Genomic DNA, 19,562 nt, shown 5'->3' with positions numbered 1-19,562 from the left:
GTGAAAAATAAGTCTCACGCGGGCCGCTCTGCGCATGCGCGAGCTGTTGAGCCCGCCCGCGAGCGGAAGGTGCGTTCTGGGTTCCGGAGTGGTCTCCGCCGGTTGTGGGGAAGTCGCCCCAGCTGCAGAACCATGGCGTCCTTCGGGACTCTCGCCTTCGATGAATATGGGCGCCCTTTCCTCATCATCAAGGATCAGGACCGCAAGACTCGTCTTATGGGACTGGAGGCTCTCAAGGTAACGGGACCGGGACACACGGACGCTGGGATGAAGGAAGTGGCCGAACCCTGGTCTCTGCGCCTGCGCCAGCCGAGGAGCTGTCTGCCATGTGCTTCGGGGAAAGGCCGAGGGGATCCCTCTCGTGTGCAGCCCCGCACCCCGCTCCTAGGATTTGAGGGAGGCCGTGTAGGTCTTAGGGGTTAGGGGGAGCTGCAGGCGCCTTTCCGAGCTGGGTGGGGCACCTCTAGATTCCCGGCGGGGTGCCCGCGTCTCGCTGGTCCCTTCCACCCAGCGGCCTGGCGGCCCCGTGTTTTTTTTCGTCGTAAGATGCAGAGAAAGTGTTCTCTGGTCACCTGGACATATTCTCAGACCCTGAGGCCTCATCTTCCGCCAGTGTGCCTGCAACGGCCCTAAAGACGCAGTCATTTACAAAGCATTTCAGTTTTTTTATTATTATTATTTTTATGCATGGCGTTTTTCTGCAGGCAGTGTCGTAAAAAATTTCAATGTAGTAGACCTTTAAGGAAGAAAATGCTACCTTAATAGTTGGAAATGGACACCAGGAACCAACATACAAGGCGGTGTGTGAGCAGGCTCACCAGTTCCTGTAGGGATGCAGATACAAGTTGGAGGGTTTGATAGAGGTGGCTTCTGACCAGCCATGGAGTCATGTTTTAAATGACATTGAGCCAGCATTTTGGAAAAGGGGAGCAAGTTAAAGCAAAGACCTGGGCAGGAAAGGGCATGGCGCTGTAGGGGGAGAGCGCACAATCCACTTTTAAGTTACACTCGTTTCCAAAGATGGGGGCCCTTGCACGCCCCACTGTTACCCCGTGGGGAGGAAGGGTTCTGAGCAGCGGCAGAACTTGAGTGGAACTCTACCTGGGGAAGTCGAGTTTGGGCCGGACTGAAGGGAGTGAGGGAGGCCAGGGGAGTCAAATACTCCTTCGCAGGAGTCCAGGTGAGCGCGGGTCACCTGAGCAGACATTGCAAGTGCAGAGAAAAGGGGAGCCTTGAGAGGGCACTGACTGTAGAGATTCTTGTAAAGGGAAGTAATCCACGTGTAGACGTCAGCGTGTCCTCGCCACCGGGTCTGGGGTGTCCCTGTTCACGGAATGTGGTGGGCTTTTGCTTTGTTAAGAAACAGTACAGTTCTTCCACAGGCTGTTGGTTTGCCTTAGGACAAGTTACACCGCCTCTCTGAACCTCTTCTCGGTGCGGGTAAGACGCCTCTGTCAAGCAGAGAACGAGAATTCAATGGGATAACCTCAGGAGTGACCACAGTGTTTGATCAATCTGCCCCTGTGCTTAAGTTCATTATTTCATGTCATCCTCACACTCTGAGAAAGGTGTTATTTTATAGAATTGGAAATAGCAGTTAAGTAATTGCTGAAGGTCACAGAGCTAGTGAAGTACAGGGCCCTGGTTGAAGCCCACTTCTGTCTAACTCCAAAACCAGGGGTCCAGACTTGGGTTCTCAGCCTTGGCACTGCAACATTTGGGGCCAGGTTATTTGTTGTGGTGGGAACGGTCCTTTGCGGGATGTTTAGCATCATCCCTGGCTGACCTCTCTCTACCTACTGCCAGTAATAGCCTCCTCCCCATTTTTTAAAAAATATATTTTTATTTCAGAGAGGAAGGGAGAGATAGAAACATCAGTGATGAGAGAGAATCATTGATCATCTGCCTCTTGCACACCTCCCTAGGGATCAAGCCTACAACCCAGGCATGTGCCCTGACCGACAATTGAACTGTGACCTCCTGTTCATAGGTCGATGCTCAACCACTGAACCACACCAGCCAGGCCCCTTCCCCAGTTTTGACATTCAAAAATGTCTTCAGGGATTGCCACATGTTTCCTGGGGAATGAAATCTCCCCTGCTTTGGGGACTACCTCCCTACAATTATTATCCTTTAAAAATTCCATTATATAGACACACTAGAGGCCTAGTGCATGAAATTCGTGCACGGGTAGGGTCCCTAGCGGCTGCCAGCTGGGGCCTCCCTTCGCACCCGCCTTGGTCTGGCACCATCCGCTCTCCTGCTCCACCATCCCGCCATGGTCCCACTCATCGGGGCTGGCAGTGCCTCCACTGCTGCCCACTGCCAGCGCAACCCCGATGGTCAGCACATGTTGAGCCCTCCCCCGTAGGGACAATTTGCATATAAGCCTTTTATTATATAGGATAAGTCAAAGTATATTTGTAAGAATTACATTTTCACAAATCTAATGAACTTTGTGTCTTGTTATCGGCCAGATGGGGTAACCAAGGAAGGAAGACCTCACAGAACCATGTGCATTTGAATTGCTTTAAAAATTGGTCAGGTTTTTGGTAGCTAGTGAGAAGGCCATAGTCCAGGAGTCAGGGGACATGTTTGGGGGAACAGGCATAGACAGTCCTCACTGGAAGGAAACTAGGTCTCAGATTTGGTAGTGGGGAGGCTCTGAAACGCTGAAGCTTTTAGACCTGCATGTTGGGGCAGAGGGCGTTTAAGGTTTGGGGACTGACAGAGAAATGGATGGCTTAGGTGGACGTAGGATGAATCTGCAGGAAAGAAGGTGAGATAGAGACCCTGGATTTCTGTAGGGTGCTATGGATCTGGGTTTGGTTACAACAGCAAGAATAGAAAGGAAACCAGACATGGAGGGACAGTGGACCTAATTATGTGTGGAAATAGGAATGGGTGATTTTAAGCTTCCATTTTTCAGTATTGATACCCTTGGCAGGTAACAGCAAGGATGACTCTTCTTGTATAGCTTGTATGTTGGCTAGACCATTTGAGAGAAGAGTGTTTCTGCAGTAAACCATCATGTGCTGTATGTTTATGGCTAGACTCACATGAAGTTAGCATTGCGAAGTGTTCTTATGATCAGTCATCAGCTGTATGCTTTGAACTATTAAAATCATATGTAACTTGAATATTTGCTTTTTTTCTGTTTCATTTAGTCTCATATAATGGCAGCAAAGGCTGTAGCAAATACAATGAGAACATCACTTGGACCAAATGGTAAGAGACTAACATTCTGAGTTTAACAAAACTTTTATTTATTTATTTATTTTTAAATATATTTTATTGAGTTTTTACAGAGAAGAAGGGAGAGGGATAGAGAGTTAGAAACATCGATGAGAGAGATCGATCAGCTGCCTCCTGCATGCCCCCTACTGGGGATGTGCCCGCAACCAAGGTACATGCCCTTGACCGGAATCGAACCCGGGACCCCTCAGTCCGCAGGCCGACGCTCTATCCACTGAGCCAAACCGGTTCGGCATAACAAAACTTTTAAATCAGAAACTAAACAATAAAACCACTTGACAGAAGAGGGGAATGGAGGAGGCTGTCCTACACCCCTAATACAGCCAAACTCTTGGTGTATTTCATACTCTAAACATGGTGATAGTCATGCATGTACCGTTTTAGGTCTGATTTTTTTTTTTTCCACATAACATTATTTTATTACCCTTTTCCAAATCATGTGCATGTGTTACATGCACTTGAGTCAGCTCTGACCCCTAGCGACCCTATGAATAGAGTCATGTACACAGTGTCCTGTCCTCGCCTGCCCTGCTTGGCTCCTAGAGACTCGTGCCTGTGGCTTCTTTTATGGAGTCTGCCCACCTCATGTTCGGTCTTTCTTTTTTCCTGCTGCCTTCTATTTTACCCAGCATTATTATCTTTTCCAAAGAAATCTGCTTTCTGATGACATGCCCATAGTAGGACAGCTGCAGCTTTGCCCTTTTGCCTCCAGTGGTCTATTTCAGGCTTAATTTGCCAAGATAAGCAAAATCTTTAACAATTTTATCACCGGTTGTATGCTTTGAACCAGGGGTCCTCAAATTACGGCCTGCGGGCCACATGCGGCCCGCCGAAAACATTTGTTTTTTTACTTCAAAATAAGATATGTGCAGTGTGCATAGGAATTTGTTCATAGTTTTGTGTTTTTTTTTAAAACTATAGTCCGGCCCTCCAACGGTCTGAAGGACAGTGAACTGGCCCCCTGTTTAGAAAGTTTGAGGACCCCTGCTGAACTATTAAAATGATATGTAACTTGAATGTTTGCTTTTTTCTGTTTCATTTAACACCATATAATGGCAGCAAAAGATGGCAGCTTTGACTTGTAATCCTGCAGGACCCCAATGTCTTCATTGTCTGTTAAAGTTGTACGTTTCTTCTCTGGTCATGATTTTTGTCTTCTGGATGTTCAGATGCAGCCCTGCTTTGGCACTTTCTGCCAGTAAGATGGTGTCATTTGCATATCTTAAGTTAACAATATTTCTTCCACCAATTTTCAGTCCTCCCTCTAAATCTAGCTCAGTTCTGCCTGCAAATTAAACATATAGGGAGGTAAAATGCCTTTGCCTTTGCCTCTGACACCTTTGCCCATAGGAAACCATCTCTCTCTCCACATTCTGTCCTGACAGCGGCTTCCTGATCATAATACCAGATAATCGAGTGCTGAGGCATGCCCATTTCTTTCAGAATGACCCATGGCTTTTCATGATCCACATAATCAAGGCTTTACTTAGTCTATAGAGCATAGAGTAACCTTCTGCAATTCTTTGGAGCACGCCAGTATTCAGCGAATGCTCACAATTGGATCTCAAATGCTTGTTTTCTGAATCCAGCTGGACACCCAGCTTTTCAGGCTCCATATAGGGTAGAAGCCTTTGCTACATCACCTTGAGGATGACTTTTCTTGTGTGGGAAATTAGAGCAGTGTTCTTGTAGTTACTGCACTTCTTGGCATCTCCTTGAAGACTAAGATGTATATTGAATGCTTCTAGTTGGTAGGCTATTGTTTTTGAGTTGACATATTATTGTTAGGATCGATGGAAAAAATATTCTTGGGTGAGGATTAAAAAAAAAAAGAATGAGGGGGGAAGATGCCGGAGTGGGCCGTTGACTTCTCCTGCACAGTGTGTGGGGTCCTACAGGATTACAAATCAAAGCTGTCATCTTTTGTGATACTACATTTAGTGATGCTTCATAATTTTTCTGCCTAAATCTCTGGTTTTAGATTGCTTGCAACGCTTTATTTTGTATTGGCCGATCTAAAATGTCTTTATGTATGTTGAATATTTATGATAAATTCCTAGATAGGACCTGGGTCAAGACTTGTTCTTTATAGGCTGCATTCCCTCTTCCCCCAAAGCCATCTAAACACACCTGTCTTTTTAGGGCTCGATAAAATGATGGTGGATAAAGATGGTGATGTGACTGTAACTAACGATGGTGCCACCATTTTGAGTATGATGGATGTTGATCACCAGATTGCCAAGTTGATGGTTGAACTGGCCAAATCACAGGATGATGAAATTGGAGACGGAACCACCGGAGTGGTTGGTAAGAAAGGGCAAAATATCTTTTCTCATTTAAGAGGTGTTATTTAGAATCACATGGCTAACATGCCTATCCAGAATGTTTACTTTGAATCAAATTATGAGGAGATGAACAAATTCAAGTTGAAGGACACCCTACAAAACAAGTGTCCCAGACTTTCCAAAACTAATCAGTATCATGAAAGAACAAGAGGGGGATGGTAGTTGGATTAAAGAGAAATGGCAACCAACTGTAATGCATAAAACTTGATCAGATGCCAGATTTTATTTAAGCCGTGATGGATGTTGGGAAATTTGGGGGAATTATGTGTCACAGCATAGTATTTTATTTTATTTTTTTCAGTGTTAAATTTCCTGAGTGACAGGTACATTGCATTGATGTAGAAAATGCCCTGGTCCCTAGTTGTGTGTTCAAACACTTGGGAGTGACATGCTATGGTTTCAACACTTCTCGGAGTTGAACAGGAAAAGAGTGCCTGTACAGAGAAAACAAATGTGTGTCACAAAATGTTATTAATAAGTAGTGTTCATTTTACTGTTCTCGCATTTTTTTCTGAAGTTCTGAAATGTTAAAAACTTGGGGAAGATTAAAGAGGTGTTTTTAATGTTACCTTTTCTGCACATAGAATTTTAATTTATTTATTCAGAAATCTTAATTGGGTATCAGATACTGTTCTACATGTGCTTAGAGTGCATGAATTTCACAGAATGGACATCCCTGGCCCAGGAAACACAAGTGTTTTTCCCTTTATAAAAATGTTTCCACATTACATTCTCTAGTTACATTCTTTACATCATTGATAGTTGAACATCCATCTATAATGGGAGACCAGTTAGACCATTGCTAGAACTGAAACAAGAAACTCTCTTTTTTAAAATAGATTAGATCAGCGGTTCTCAACCTGTGGGTCTCGACCCCTTCGACGGTCGAACGATCCTTTCACAGGGGTCGCCTAAGACCATCCTGCATATCAGATATTTACATTATGATTCGTAACAGTAACAACATTACAGTTATGAAGTAGCAACGAAAATAATTTTATGGTTGGGTCACAACATGAGGAACTGTATTTAAAGGGCCAGAAGATTGAGAACCACTGGATTAAATGGTCTCAGCCTCTAAGATACTTCCAGCTTCATTCTAGAACTTTCAGAGTTCCGGGGCAAAGTGTTAACGTTTCCTGAGCCAGTTGTGCATTGTCTTGTCTGCAGTCTTGGCTGGCGCCTTGTTGGAAGAAGCCGAGCAGTTGCTGGACCGCGGCATACACCCCATCAGGATCGCTGATGGCTACGAGCAAGCCGCCCGCATTGCTATCGACTACCTGGACGAGATCAGCGATAGCGTCCTTGTTGACGTGCAGTACACTGAGCCCCTGATTCAGACTGCGAAAACCACGCTGGGCTCCAAAGTGTACGTTCTCACTGTTAAGGGCAGCAAAGTTTGTCCCTAAAGTCAATAGGAAAGGACCTTGGTGGCTTCATATTGATGAGTTTTTTTCTGTTCCTATTGTTGTTTTGGTTTTGCTTTGTTTTTAATGTGGGTGTAGACATATTCAACATAAAGCAAAATATAGTTTCATGGTTATCTTTTTAAATGATGTAAGATTTCAGATACCATTTCAATTACTGGATTTCCCTTGTGGTTTTTCCAGAATTAAAAGTAATTTATTGAGCAGTCTATTAAAATGTTTCAAAGCTTTCAAAAAAAGGTAACATTCCCCCACCTGTAACCAGTGTTGCAGTGGAAAATTCTGCAAGGTAGGCCCTAGGCCAGTGATGGCCAACCTTTTGAGCTTGGCGTGTCAGCATTTTGAAAAACCCTAACTTAACTCTGGTGCCATGTCACATATAGAAATTTTTTGATATTTGCAACCATAGTAAAACAAAGACATTTTTTATATTTATTTTATATATTTAAATGCCATTTAACAAAGAAAAATCAACCAAAAAAATGTCGCGTGTCATAGGTTCGCCATCACTGCCCTAGGCCAAGCATGTCAAACTCAAAGGCTAACATGGGCCAAATGAACAAGGTTTAAATTTATGTGGGTCACAAAAAACAAAAGCTCAATTTTCATTGAAAGGTAGGTTTATTTCGATAAGAGACATGCTGAATACAAAGGGCTGAAATAAGTGAGTAATCGTTAACATAATAGAACATTTTAATAAAAATTAATATTTTTCTCTTGAGCATTAACTTACCAGACACTGAGTAACTGCACAAATTAATAAGAGTAATGCAAATAAACCTATTTTTCTTGTTCTCTGGAAGCAAAATATTTCCTGTTGCGCACATCAAACAAGTCAGTACAAGACTAATGATGTGGCAATCGGCTGCTAAAATATTCGCTGCTAGTGCTGGTGAAGAGAAATGGTGCGCCTGTACATAAGGCGCGTAAGGGAAATGAATGCAATGCGATTATAGTCATCAGTCATTAGCGAACGTAGTCCGTTATTAATAATTATGTATAACAGGATGTTGTAAAAATTAAGTTACAAAATTTTTATTAAAACATTTTTTACACGCTGTTATATTGGTTGGGTCGCAAAAATACTCATTGTGGGCTACGAGTTTGACATGCTTGCCCTAGCCAGTTTGGCTCAGTGGGTGGAGCGTCTGCCTGTGGACTGAAGGGTACCAGGTTTGATTCCAGTCAAGGGCATATGCCCGGATTGTGGGCTCGATACACAGTTTTGTTTTTAAAAAGAAAGAAAATTCTGCAAGATAGGATACCACACTAATTCTCTTCCCAGTAAGTGTTACACCTCATTCAGATAAGATTGGCTTTTCCTGGGTGATTTCTTTTCTTTCTGATTCTGTTTTAGACTTATAAAATATTAATAGTATTCTTAAAAAGTAACAGTCTTAGGAAAGTCTTTGTTCTTTTCATACTTCAGTAGTCTCTTGTGTACGTTCATGTAGGAGGAAATACTAAATTTTAGAGTTAGTGAAAATAAAGATGTAGCCAAAACCGGTTTGGCTCAGTGGATGGAGCGTCGGCCTGCGGACTGAGGGGTCCCAGGTTCGGTTCCGGTCAGGGGCATGTACCTGGGTTGCGGGCACATCCCCAGTGGGGGATGTGCAGGGGGCAGCTGATCGGTGTTTCTCTCTCATCGATGTTTCTGACTCTCTGTCTCTCTCCCTTCCTCTCTGTAGAAAATCAATAAAATATATTAAATAAATAAATAAATAAAGATGTAAATTCTTTTTCCATCCAAGTTTCCGGTTCCCTTTGGATCCGAGGTTAAGAATCCCTGTTACCCCCCCCCCCCCCCCCAAAAAAAAGAAGAGTCCCTGTTCCAGACTGTTGACAGTAGGGGTTCTGATGGCATTCCTTTCTGAAACTCTGAGCATCATTTTATAAAATATGTTTGAGAGTTGCAATATATTAGCTTGTATTTGAGTTACCATCTTACATTATATGGTCTACTTTGGTTTCAGTAACTGTTTAGTGGAAATGAATGGTTCGTTTTGCATATTTTCATTAGGGTTAACAGCTGTCACCGACAAATGGCTGAGATTGCCGTGGATGCTATTCTCACTGTGGCCGATATGCAGCGCAGAGACGTTGACTTTGAGCTCATCAAAGTAGAAGGCAAAGTGGGCGGGAGATTGGAGGACACTAAACTTATTAAGGGTGTGATTGTGGACAAGGATTTCAGTCACCCACAGATGCCAAAAGTAAGTCATTGCCTTTCACAGCTTCATCAGGCTTTTTTTAATTCTTAAAGCCACCAGCAGATGATTCTGTTCTTCCCCATAGGAAGTACAAGATGCTCGGATTGCAATTCTCACATGTCCATTTGAACCACCAAAACCAAAGACGAAGCATAAGCTGGATGTGACCTCTGTGGAAGACTATAAAGCCCTTCAGAAATATGAAAAGGAGAAGTTTGAAGAGATGATTAAGCAAGTAAGTCTCCCCATAGCTCTTAGTGACATTTCAGCTCCTGAAGGATGCAGTTAGGCAATTGTAGGTAATAAAGGTGTGTAGCATTACCCTATACTAGCTTGATACTTTATTATGTGGCTATAAATAACATTAACAGTATAGGCCCCCTCTTCATTTTAAATTCTAAAAGTTAAAATACTCACAAGGAGAACAATTATAAGGGGTAAAGACGTCTGATTTTTGTCTTAAAATGGTCATGTGTCTAGGGTACCAGAAAGAGTAGAGTCAGTTACGTTGAGCTGTACTTGCTCTCTTGGACACATTTAACTAATAAGTTCGAAGTTTAGACAATTTTACCACATACTTGAGACCTCTAAATATAGCTCTTAGACAAAGGAGTTCCTGGGTACCTGGAAATTAAACCCAAATGCAATCATAGAAATCCCAGCTCTTTGCTTATATAAGTCAGAGCATTATTTTATAAATACAGTGGGGCCTTGACTTACGAGTTTAATTCGTTAGGAGACCGAGCTCATTAACTCAAATTACTCTGTCAACTCAATGCAAAAAATCGGCTGAGAGACAGCTGGTATCTCAAAAAACTCGTTAGTCGGGACACTCGTAAGTCAAGGACCCATTGTATCTTCCCCTTTTGGCTGTTACTTTTCTTTTTTTTTGGTTGTTACTGTTTTACATGTGTGTGCTCTGTGGCATAGCAGTCTTCTTTGGGACTCTGTCCTTGGCAGTTTAAAACAGCAGAACTCAGAGATAGGTGAACATGGATATTATCATAGCAAGCAAAAAATTGCGTTTGGTTTCTTTTAGTGGGTATTGTATTCATTTAGTCCCTCGCGGTATATTTCTGTATGCCTACTTTAAATCAGGCCCTGAGATACAGAACTGAACAAAGCAGAGCTCTTGCTCTTAACACATTAAGCGCCCAGCCTGTTTTGTCTTCTGGATGGAAAGTATAGTGTCAGTCACCGGTGACTGACATGGGCCTTAAAGTGTTAAGGTGCAGAATAAGGGGAAAGTGGGAGGGGCTCTGTGACAGACACTGGCATGTGAAGAGAACGTTAGAACTGAGGTTGGAGCTGGAGCGTGCTGGCAGGAGTTTGTAAATACAGGTCCCTTACCTGGGTGGTCATGGGAATGCTGGCCAAGATGCAGTGGAGGAAAAGCATGGGAACTGAGGCCAAAGGAGTTGGATGGACTGTGTTGGTAGATGTGTAGGTGCCAGAAATGATAATGGGAGTAGTGAGGGGGCCAGATGCTATCGTTTTAAAGAATGAGAGGGAGTGACTCAAGAGAAATGGGGTGGCAGTGAGGAGCAAGAAGGATCCCTCTCCATTTTGAGCACATGGAAGAAAAAATAGCCAGTTGAGTAGGAGTGCAAGGGACAGCCAGGGTTTGTTCACAGCAAGAATGTAATGGAAAAATTGCAACAAGGAATTTTCTGTTAATGCACTGAGTTCCAGAGAGTTGGAGAAGGAAGGAGAGGTGGAGAGCCAGGTGCAGTGGATGACCTGGGAGTCTTGGGTGAGGACAGAAGTGAAATGGAGGCTGTGGCTATGGCCCAGTTATCGCAGGTGATCACTAAGGGAGGGAGGGACAGTCGGCTGTAATCATGTGGCCTTGGGCCGAATCATCAGCCATTTGCAAAGGGCGGAGGATCTTGTTAGAAGCAGGATCATCTTTGTTGGTCTCTAAATAGGTCTATCCATGAATCCACAAAGGATAGCCCACTTAGGTGAGAAAAGCAAGTTGCAGAGCAATGTATGTATCTAAAATGTTCTGTTGAAACACACGAGTGAATGAAACTGCTTCCTAGGTTTTTGTGGCAGGGCAGAGCTGTTACCCTTGATTTCCTGGGAGCTATCAGGGTATTTAGCTTTGTTGACTCTTATTTTGCTTCACTATAACAATTGAGTTCAGTATGAATTACTGATTTTTAAAGCATAGTTTAAAAGTGAGGTGGTTCCCATTGACATGTTCATTATTTAGGATATGGAGCTGACCAAAAGTAGTAGTATGTTTCCTTTTCTGTGCTTTATTTCAGTTTACCCACCTAACCCAACTATGCATCTCACCTTTTTTAACCTTTTTTCAAACATTAAAGCACAAAGAATACTTTTTCTTAATATGATTGTGGCATGTCTTTTCTCAGATTAAAGAAACTGGCGCTAACCTAGCTATTTGCCAATGGGGCTTTGATGATGAAGCGAATCATCTACTTCTTCAGAACGACTTGCCTGCGGTTCGTTGGGTTGGAGGACCTGAAATCGAGGTAGGGAAGCTCTGTGGAAAGAGACATCTGAACTTAGGGCCGGACCTTAAAATGCCTTTATGTATCTTGGGGTTGCTTTGATAGCACTTAATCTTAAATTACCAAATCATGCTAAGGCTTTATAGGTTAGAGGAGGATGGGCTGGGAGAGAGAAAAGTACTAGGATCTTTTTTATGGTTTTACTAATAGTGCCATCTATTCTGGTGTTCTGTGACATATGCTTTCCATAGAACATCTTATTTGGCTCTCAAGGGTGGTCTTACCCACTCTGTGTCAGCCGAATCCCAACAGCCATCCTAGACATGGTCTGTACCTGGACAACATGGCTTCATTGGTCCTCGCTGCAGCCCGGTTTGCAGAGGGACGGCTCTGCAGGGCTCTGATTCAGAGGCACAGTCAGGAGATGGAGTCAAGAACTGTGGGGACTGGGCAGGGTGACAGAACCAAACCAAGACACTCGGCTCTTCAGAGCTTTGTTCATTTATCAAGGTTTTTTGGGGGGTTGAACTTGAATTTTTTCAGCCAGAATGGGGCAGCAATTCTAGTGAACAAGGTCCTAGGTCGTGTTCAGTTCATTTGTGACCAGTTGTGAAAGTTTTTTGTGGGCCAACATGTCTTCCTTCTCTTCCCGACCCACCCCAATTAGTTGATTGCCATTGCAACAGGAGGGCGGATCGTTCCCCGCTTCTCAGAGCTCACAGCTGAGAAGCTGGGCTTTGCTGGGATTGTAAAAGAGATCTCGTTTGGGACAACTAAAGACAAGATGCTGGTCATCGAGCAGTGTAAGAACTCCAGAGCTGTAACCATTTTCATCAGAGGAGGAAATAAGATGGTAAGAATTCAGTTATTCTACATATTTTGCAGTTTTGATGTATGGTTTGGCTTTGCCCATAACGTATTAACAGAGACACACTTACCATAAGTAAAACAGGATCATTTTTCTCAAAGAAAGGACATATTGTGGTATTAAATTATTGAAGATCGTGTTCCATTGTCTGTTCTACAAGGCACATTTGCCTTTCTTCAGTCCCTTGGGTAGAAATAGGAAACCTAAGTAAATAACCTTTGATGATCTCTCCATTTTCCTACAGTGGATTTTTAGTGCATCATAATGGATGCACATTATGAGGTTTTTCTTTGTCGGTTTTGTTTTGTGTGACCCCTTATCTTGGTTGTATGTCCTCGAATGAGCCACTGGCTACCTGTTTCATGTGTTTTGACTGCATTATAGGGAGAGGAAGTAAAAATAGAAACCATCTGATAACAGATATTCCGGCAGGCTCTCTGCATTTGTTTTAACCAAGCTGGTTTTAATGGGGGAGATAGGAATATTTTTAGCAAGCACTTACATTAAACCAGAGGTGCCAGGTATTTGGCTCTAAAATGAATAAATCGAGACCACATTAATTTAGGCAGAACTGTTTCCCTAGATCATCGAGGAAGCAAAGCGATCCCTTCACGATGCCTTGTGTGTCATCCGGAACCTCATCCGTGATAATCGTGTGGTGTATGGTGGAGGCGCTGCTGAAATCGCTTGTGCTTTAGCAGTTAGCCAAGCAGCAGATAAGGTAAAATGCACATGGGGGCTCATGAAGGACTAAGACGGTTCTGGTATGTGAGGCAGCCATGCTTCAAAGCAACCGGGTGCTAGACTGAACGTAAACAAGAACATTGGTGGTTTAATAAGTGTTCGATCTGAGTATATTCTCATGCCTGTGTAGGCAAATTCAGTTACCATCAACTAGCATTTCTCAGCTCCATGCAGTCATTCCAGCCTTGCCAACTACTATTTTGTGTAAATCTCTACACTTAATGTTATTTGAAATTCAAAGTTAATTACATAATACAGACAAATCAGTAAGAGCTGATTCTCAGGCTTCTCTCACATGTATACCTTCTTCATCCTTGTTCTGTGGTGACATTTTAATATTTGGTAGATTAAAAGTAGTCAAGATAGCCTGTGCTTAGAATTCTTTGCTTGTTTATGCTTTGGTTTTTTTTTATAGTATGTAATTATGTTTCTAAATTGCTCCGGGGGGTGTTTTTGCCAAGCACGCTTACCCTTACCATAACCCTGTACCCTCTAGTGCCCAACCTTGGAGCAGTATGCCATGCGAGCATTCGCCGATGCCCTGGAAGTCATCCCCATGGCCCTTGCTGAGAACAGTGGCATGAACCCCATCCAGACGATGTCTGAGGTCCGAGCCAGACAAGTGAAGGATAAGAACCCTGCTCTTGGGATTGACTGTATGCACAAGGGCACAAACGGTGAGGAGTTGTTACACCTGTGTGCGGGGCTGTGTTTTAATTTAAATTGAGTAGTTCCATCCTGCATGGCTATATAGTATGTAATGCTTACTGTGAGGTTATCGCAGCTTTTGTAAGACTTAAACACACTTGAGATATTCAGGTCCTGAATTTCAGATACTTGATTTGATTGCAACTACAATGTGGTATTTATACCAGAGATAGCTTCCAATTTCATCTGTTTTTAGAAAATAATTCTTGCTTTTTTTACACAAATGTCTGTCAAAGTGCTTTGGTTCTGGGTCTTTCATAAAACAGCCCTGAAACTGACTTAATTTACAGCTTATTCTGTGCTTGTATCGCATAAATTACGGGGTGTTTTATAAATGGGATGTACCGTGGCCACGTGAACAGTTTACTTGCTGAAAGGTGGTGTAACGTGTGCTTGAAACAGTGGTCACCCCGGTTTTTGTACTGCTGTGCTTGCTATGTCGGGAGTTGTGCAGAACTGGACAGTTTATGTTTTCACTTAGAAATGTTTAGATATGTTTTGCTCTTCATGTCAAAGCCCAAGGATGTTATAACAGCAACAACTATCAGACATTTAATTTTTTTTAATTTGAATGCTTGGTTGTGCTTCAATTTACCATTTCTAGGTCTTATAATTATCTTACACTTCAAGTACAGTCAGATTTCACTTATTTCGGGTTTACTAAGTTATATAGTGTTGGATGCTCTGTGGGGTGAGATGTCACTGAAAGGTTTCACATTTTAGTCACCTAGCATTTTATCTTAAAACTGAAGAGAGGTGCCCCCTGTTCCCACCCCCACCCCTAGCTTTCTGGTAATAACCAGGTTCAAATTCTAGAATGTCCTTGGCAGTAATGAAATTTATTCCTCAGAATTTAACTTGCTTCCAAATTTGTAATTCCTGCCTTTTAGTCTGATTTCATTAATCAAAACAAGTTTTCAAAATTAAATGTCTGATATTTTAGGATAACCAACTTATTTGTATTTTTCAGATATGAAGCAACAACATGTCATAGAAACCTTGATTGGCAAAAAGCAACAGATCTCTCTTGCAACACAAATGGTTAGAATGATTTTGAAGATTGACGATATCCGTAAGCCTGGAGAATCTGAAGAATAAAAAATTTTAAAATAAAATGTAGTAACAACCACCACTGCTACGATTAAATAAAAGGGTGTCTTATGTATCTACGGTTATTTATTTTGTTCTTTTTTAGACACTGTAGATGCTGTAATAAAACTAGTTGTTTGGTAACCATAGTTTCACTTGTTTAAAGGTGTGTAATTGTAGCAACACCTTCTCACAAGCCTTTGTATTCGTTATATTAAAGGGATCTCTTTAAAAACCACCTTTATCTTCTGCTCTTGAAGTTTTGTTTTGTTATTCTTTTAAGATGTATCTTTATTCATTTCAGAGAAGAAGGGAGAGAAAGAGAAACATTAATGATGAGAGGGAATCATTGATTGGCTGCCTCCTGCATGTCCTCTACTGGGGATCAAGCCCGCAACCTGGGCCTGTGCCCTTGACCAGAATCAAACCTGGAACCCTTCAGTCCACAGGTTGACGCTCTATCCACTGAGCCAAACCAGCTAGGGCTGCTCTTGAAGTTTAATAAGCATTTACTATAATCAAATATTGCCTTCATTCAAGGAGTTATTTTTCATAAGCTCTAGGAACTATTTTAACAACTTAAACATTAGGATTGTTCTCAAGATTTAACATTGAGAGGAGTATGGGCTTGATCCTCTTAAGTGTATTTAAATGCTGCACCTACCTCAATGGGTGGATCTTTTGATACTAGAGATCTGTCATAGGTGGGTGTTTCTACCACAAAATGATGGGCTATCTTAAGTGCTATTAAGTTACATTGATACAATCTAGGATATTAGTGCTCATGAGACGAGCACTGAAAGTTTAATCTTCACTTAATCCCTATTGCTTTATTCTAGTTCTTGGCCACCCTGAACGCAAGCCATGTTGTGTGGGGAGAAGGCCACTTGGGCACAGCACCTGCAGATACCTAGAACAGTGAAGGAGAACCCATTTGAAGTTATCAGGGCAGAACAAGTGGAGGGTAGAGTGAATTCTAGAAAATAAAGGGAGAAATGGATCCAGTGGGAGGAAATGCCTTGGCAATTGCCATGAATGGGTAGATTGGTATTGGCTTAATTCTGTACTGAGATAACACTGCCCACTGCAGCAGTGGCTGCCATTACCACAGGCCACACAGTAGCCCGTTCTGAAGACTTGAGTTCAGTTGTCGCAATTCTCATCCTGTGAAAGAGATGCATTTCTTTTATTCACAGGTGGGATTTGATCACTTGCTAGACATCTCGTGGCCTATAAATTGTAGAGCCAGGTCAAATCCAGGCGGTCTAAGTTCCCCTCTCATCCCCTATGCTATTTTGCTTGTGTATGTTTCTATATTTTCTAAAGTATTGTTTCTTACAGAGAATCATAATAAAGTTTACTTATGTGCTACTGTTAGGCAGGAAGTTAGACATGAGCGGCTGGGGTGGGGCCTGCTCTGGGGTCCTGAACAAGGTTCAAACCAACATTGCCTTCCCACTGCCTCTCTGGGCGGCCCAGCAGCCAGCAGACCACCAGTAGGCAGGTTCTGAACCAGCTAGTTCGTGGCACAAGCTCAGGAAAACAACATGACCTCATTTGGACCATACTAGGGTCCTGGACTAATTATAATAAAATTGTATTGCGTTTTTACACGCACCTGTGGGTTTTTCTGTATGCATTATGGATAAGGGCATGCACTGAAGAAATACATAACCTTTTTCTGTCAATCATCCTTGAATGCAAATGACAGTCTCTACCTAGATAATCCCTTATTTAAAGCATATAACCCAGGAGTTCAGGGCCATTTCTCTCAAATGCCCCACTCCTTACTTGGAGTGTATCTTCAGTAAATCCCACTTTGCTTTACTTTGATTTCGTTAAAATCTTTGTGTTGACAAGAATAATTGAAGTCCCAGCTGGTAAAACCACCAGGGGTAGGGGTTTGCTGATAAGACTTGTCAAATTTCCTAAAATATGGAAATTATTCTTCCTGACTCAAGTATCAGGGTCACCTGTGAACCTGGACACTGACCAGTCTGAACCATTGAGTCATGGTGTTTTCTCTGTTAATGCATTGGTTGTTTTTGTGTTTTTGCATTAGTGGTTTTGCTAAACAACTATACTGTGGATTTCAGAATAAATGCTAATATATCTTCCTAATTTTAGAATGTCTATGGAACTAGACAATTGAGTATTTCGTCATACAGTGGATTGTGAAGTCACACTGCTAAAATTTGTGCTACTACATGCTGGGTACCACATCAGGTTGCAACTATTCTGAGAGCAAGTTCTCATCAGACATAGCCCTGCTTAGAGAAGTGACTGGTAGTCCTGATGAGCTGATTTACAAGGACTGATTCCAGCCTGCAGAGAGCAGCTTGCTCTGGACCAGAGCCTGGCATGAAGGGGTTCGTGGTTGTGAGAAGAGCCACTAAATCACTCTTCCCTTCTGAAAATGAACCTCAAAAATGTCCCTGGTGCTTTTTGTGATTGAAAGAAGAAAGTACGTGGCCTATGAATCGGAAACCATGTAGAGAGAGAGTTTCACAGCTGTCGACTTTAATTAAAAGCCCCTCTTCAAGGGGCAGCGTTACTTTATCTTCAGATCCCAAATCACTTGTCAAGTTTCACACCCCTTGTACTTTAGATGACCCCCATCTCATCCCATGTGTGTCAAGAGCAACTAAAGGAACATGACCCCAAGGTGGATTTATTTAATGTTTGTCAAATAGTCTGGTTGTTAATAACACTCAGAAGTGCAAATGCCGCCCAGCTGGCCAGTGTGGCTCAATGGTTGAGCGTCAATCCCCAGCATGGGACCACCGATCATGCATGTTTTTCATCCATGTTTCTATATCCCTTCCTCTCTCTAAAGCCAGTTTTAAAAACTTAAAAAGTACAACGTCTCTGTAAGGGCTGAGACTAGTCTGTTGCCTGTGACTGAATTTCTTTAATCCTTTTGTGTCTTCCTCTGTTCTTGTGAAGTAGCTCCACTGTTGTGCCCAGATTTCAAAGTTCCCAAGACCCCCAGGGAGCCAGTCAGTCCGATGCAAAAGCAAAGAGTCATCTATTTCAAACCCGGGTTTGGCTCCCCTGCCACACTCACCGATGTAACGGTAAGCTCCAGTGGCCAAGAGAGAGAGAGGCCTGATGGGACAGGGGGTTTTAAAGGGGGGTGGAGTGAGGGCAGGAGAGGGGACTGTGGGCCCCGCTGATTGGCCAGGCGCGAGTCGGGTCATCTCTATGGCGCGCACGTCCCTTGATTGTCATTGGTTAGTTTAAAGAAATCCTGGGCGTGGCCAGCAGGGGCCTGGGCTTCCGGGAAGAAGGCACTCTCCTGAGCACATGGCAGCCGCCCCAAAAATGGAGGACCCAGGGCAAGATGGAGGGTGCAGTCCTAGCCCCCCCCCAGGGCGAGCTGAGCCCGGGCTCCAGGGGCCAGTCCGGTTGCTGGGGGTCCAGTAGATCGACCAGTTCCAGCCCAGGCAGGAAGTCCACATCCTCCGTCTCGTTCCCGGGGGCGTCGGCGATCGCCTCCTCCTCCATCTCCTCGGGCGAGGGCACGCGCCCCGCCCCGCCGCCGCAGCTGCTGCCGCGTGGGTCCGGTCCGGGGGCGGCGGGCGGGTGGCAGCCTGAGCCGGGCTCCCGCCGTGGGCTGGGGAGTCTGTGCCCGAGGCCGCCAGCAGCGTGGTCAGGCCCCGAGACGACTGGCCCTTTCACCACCAAAGGACTGAGAGAGTTCAGGATTGAGGGCAATGGCGGAAATTAAATAACAAATTATTAAATTGTAAGCACGAAGAAGTATTAATCCATTTCAAGTGATCTTGCAGGCACCCTTGCAAGATGGGGCCATCTAAATCACTAGAAAAGAGGGTACCAAAGACAGCTGGCTACTTAGGAAATGTGCAGGGTCGGCAAAAGCAGGGAGAACCTGACAGCAATAGTAAGTGTTCAACGTTTGTTGTGTCCTAAGTGCTGTTGTTTGTTCTATAGGTATTAACAGTGGTTCTCAAAGTGGTCCATCGGCCCCTTGGGGTCCCGGACCCTTTCAAGGGGCTATGAGGGCGAAAGTATTTCCATGCCAAGTTAATTTGCCTTGTTCACTGTATGGACGTTAGCACTGACCGTAAAAAGGCAATGGAGGATAAAACTGCTTTCATGTTAACGTGAGTGGCCAGTAGCACCAAATCGTACCAGTTAGTAGTCATGTTCTTCACCCCCACATACTAGAAAAAAAAAAGCCATTTTCACCGAAGGATGGCCTTGATCAAGCGATACAGGTTACCAAGTCATCAGCTCTCAGCCCTTGAGTGCACGGCTTTTCAGTGTTCTGCGACATAAGTGTGTAGAGATCCATGCAGCGAGTGTGGTGGTTGTCTCAGCTGACCTAGGCCTTTGTGGAACACCAGTTGTACTTCAAAGAATGACTAATGAACTGGTTACTCAGACTTGGCTATATAACAGACATTTTCTCA

General features: G+C 43.5%; 1 protein-coding gene across 1 annotated transcript; it reads left to right on the top strand.

The window, feature by feature from the left end:
- Nucleotides 1–55: 55 nt before the first annotated feature.
- Nucleotides 56–15,364, top strand: CCT5 (chaperonin containing TCP1 subunit 5). Its single transcript, XM_059694791.1, has 11 exons — nt 56–237; nt 3,168–3,228; nt 5,398–5,562; nt 6,771–6,969; nt 9,048–9,240; nt 9,323–9,472; nt 11,619–11,738; nt 12,385–12,570; nt 13,169–13,306; nt 13,826–14,006; nt 15,008–15,364. The coding sequence occupies exons 1-11, from the start codon at nt 133–135 to the stop codon at nt 15,133–15,135; spliced, it is 1,626 nt and encodes a 541-aa protein (XP_059550774.1). The 5' UTR covers nt 56–132; the 3' UTR covers nt 15,136–15,364.
- The last annotated feature ends 4,198 nt before the right edge of the window (nt 15,365–19,562 follow it).

The sequence above is a fragment of the Myotis daubentonii genome, chromosome 4, assembly GCF_963259705.1.
Source record: "Myotis daubentonii chromosome 4, mMyoDau2.1, whole genome shotgun sequence".
NCBI lineage: Eukaryota > Metazoa > Chordata > Mammalia > Chiroptera > Vespertilionidae > Myotis > Myotis daubentonii.
The sequence above is the reverse complement of the archived record's forward strand: the minus strand, read 5'-3'. Positions and strand labels throughout refer to the sequence as shown.

Bases quoted from the DNA above. Each gene is read 5' to 3' on its own strand.
- CCT5 (XM_059694791.1), top strand. From the start codon at position 133: ATGGCGTCCTTCGGGACTCTCGCCTTCGATGAATATGGGCGCCCTTTC. The intron at 3,229-5,397 runs GTAAGAGACTAA...CTGTCTTTTTAG, and splicing joins AACATCACTTGGACCAAATG to GGCTCGATAAAATGATGGTG. The intron at 5,563-6,770 runs GTAAGAAAGGGC...TCTTGTCTGCAG, and splicing joins CGGAACCACCGGAGTGGTTG to TCTTGGCTGGCGCCTTGTTG.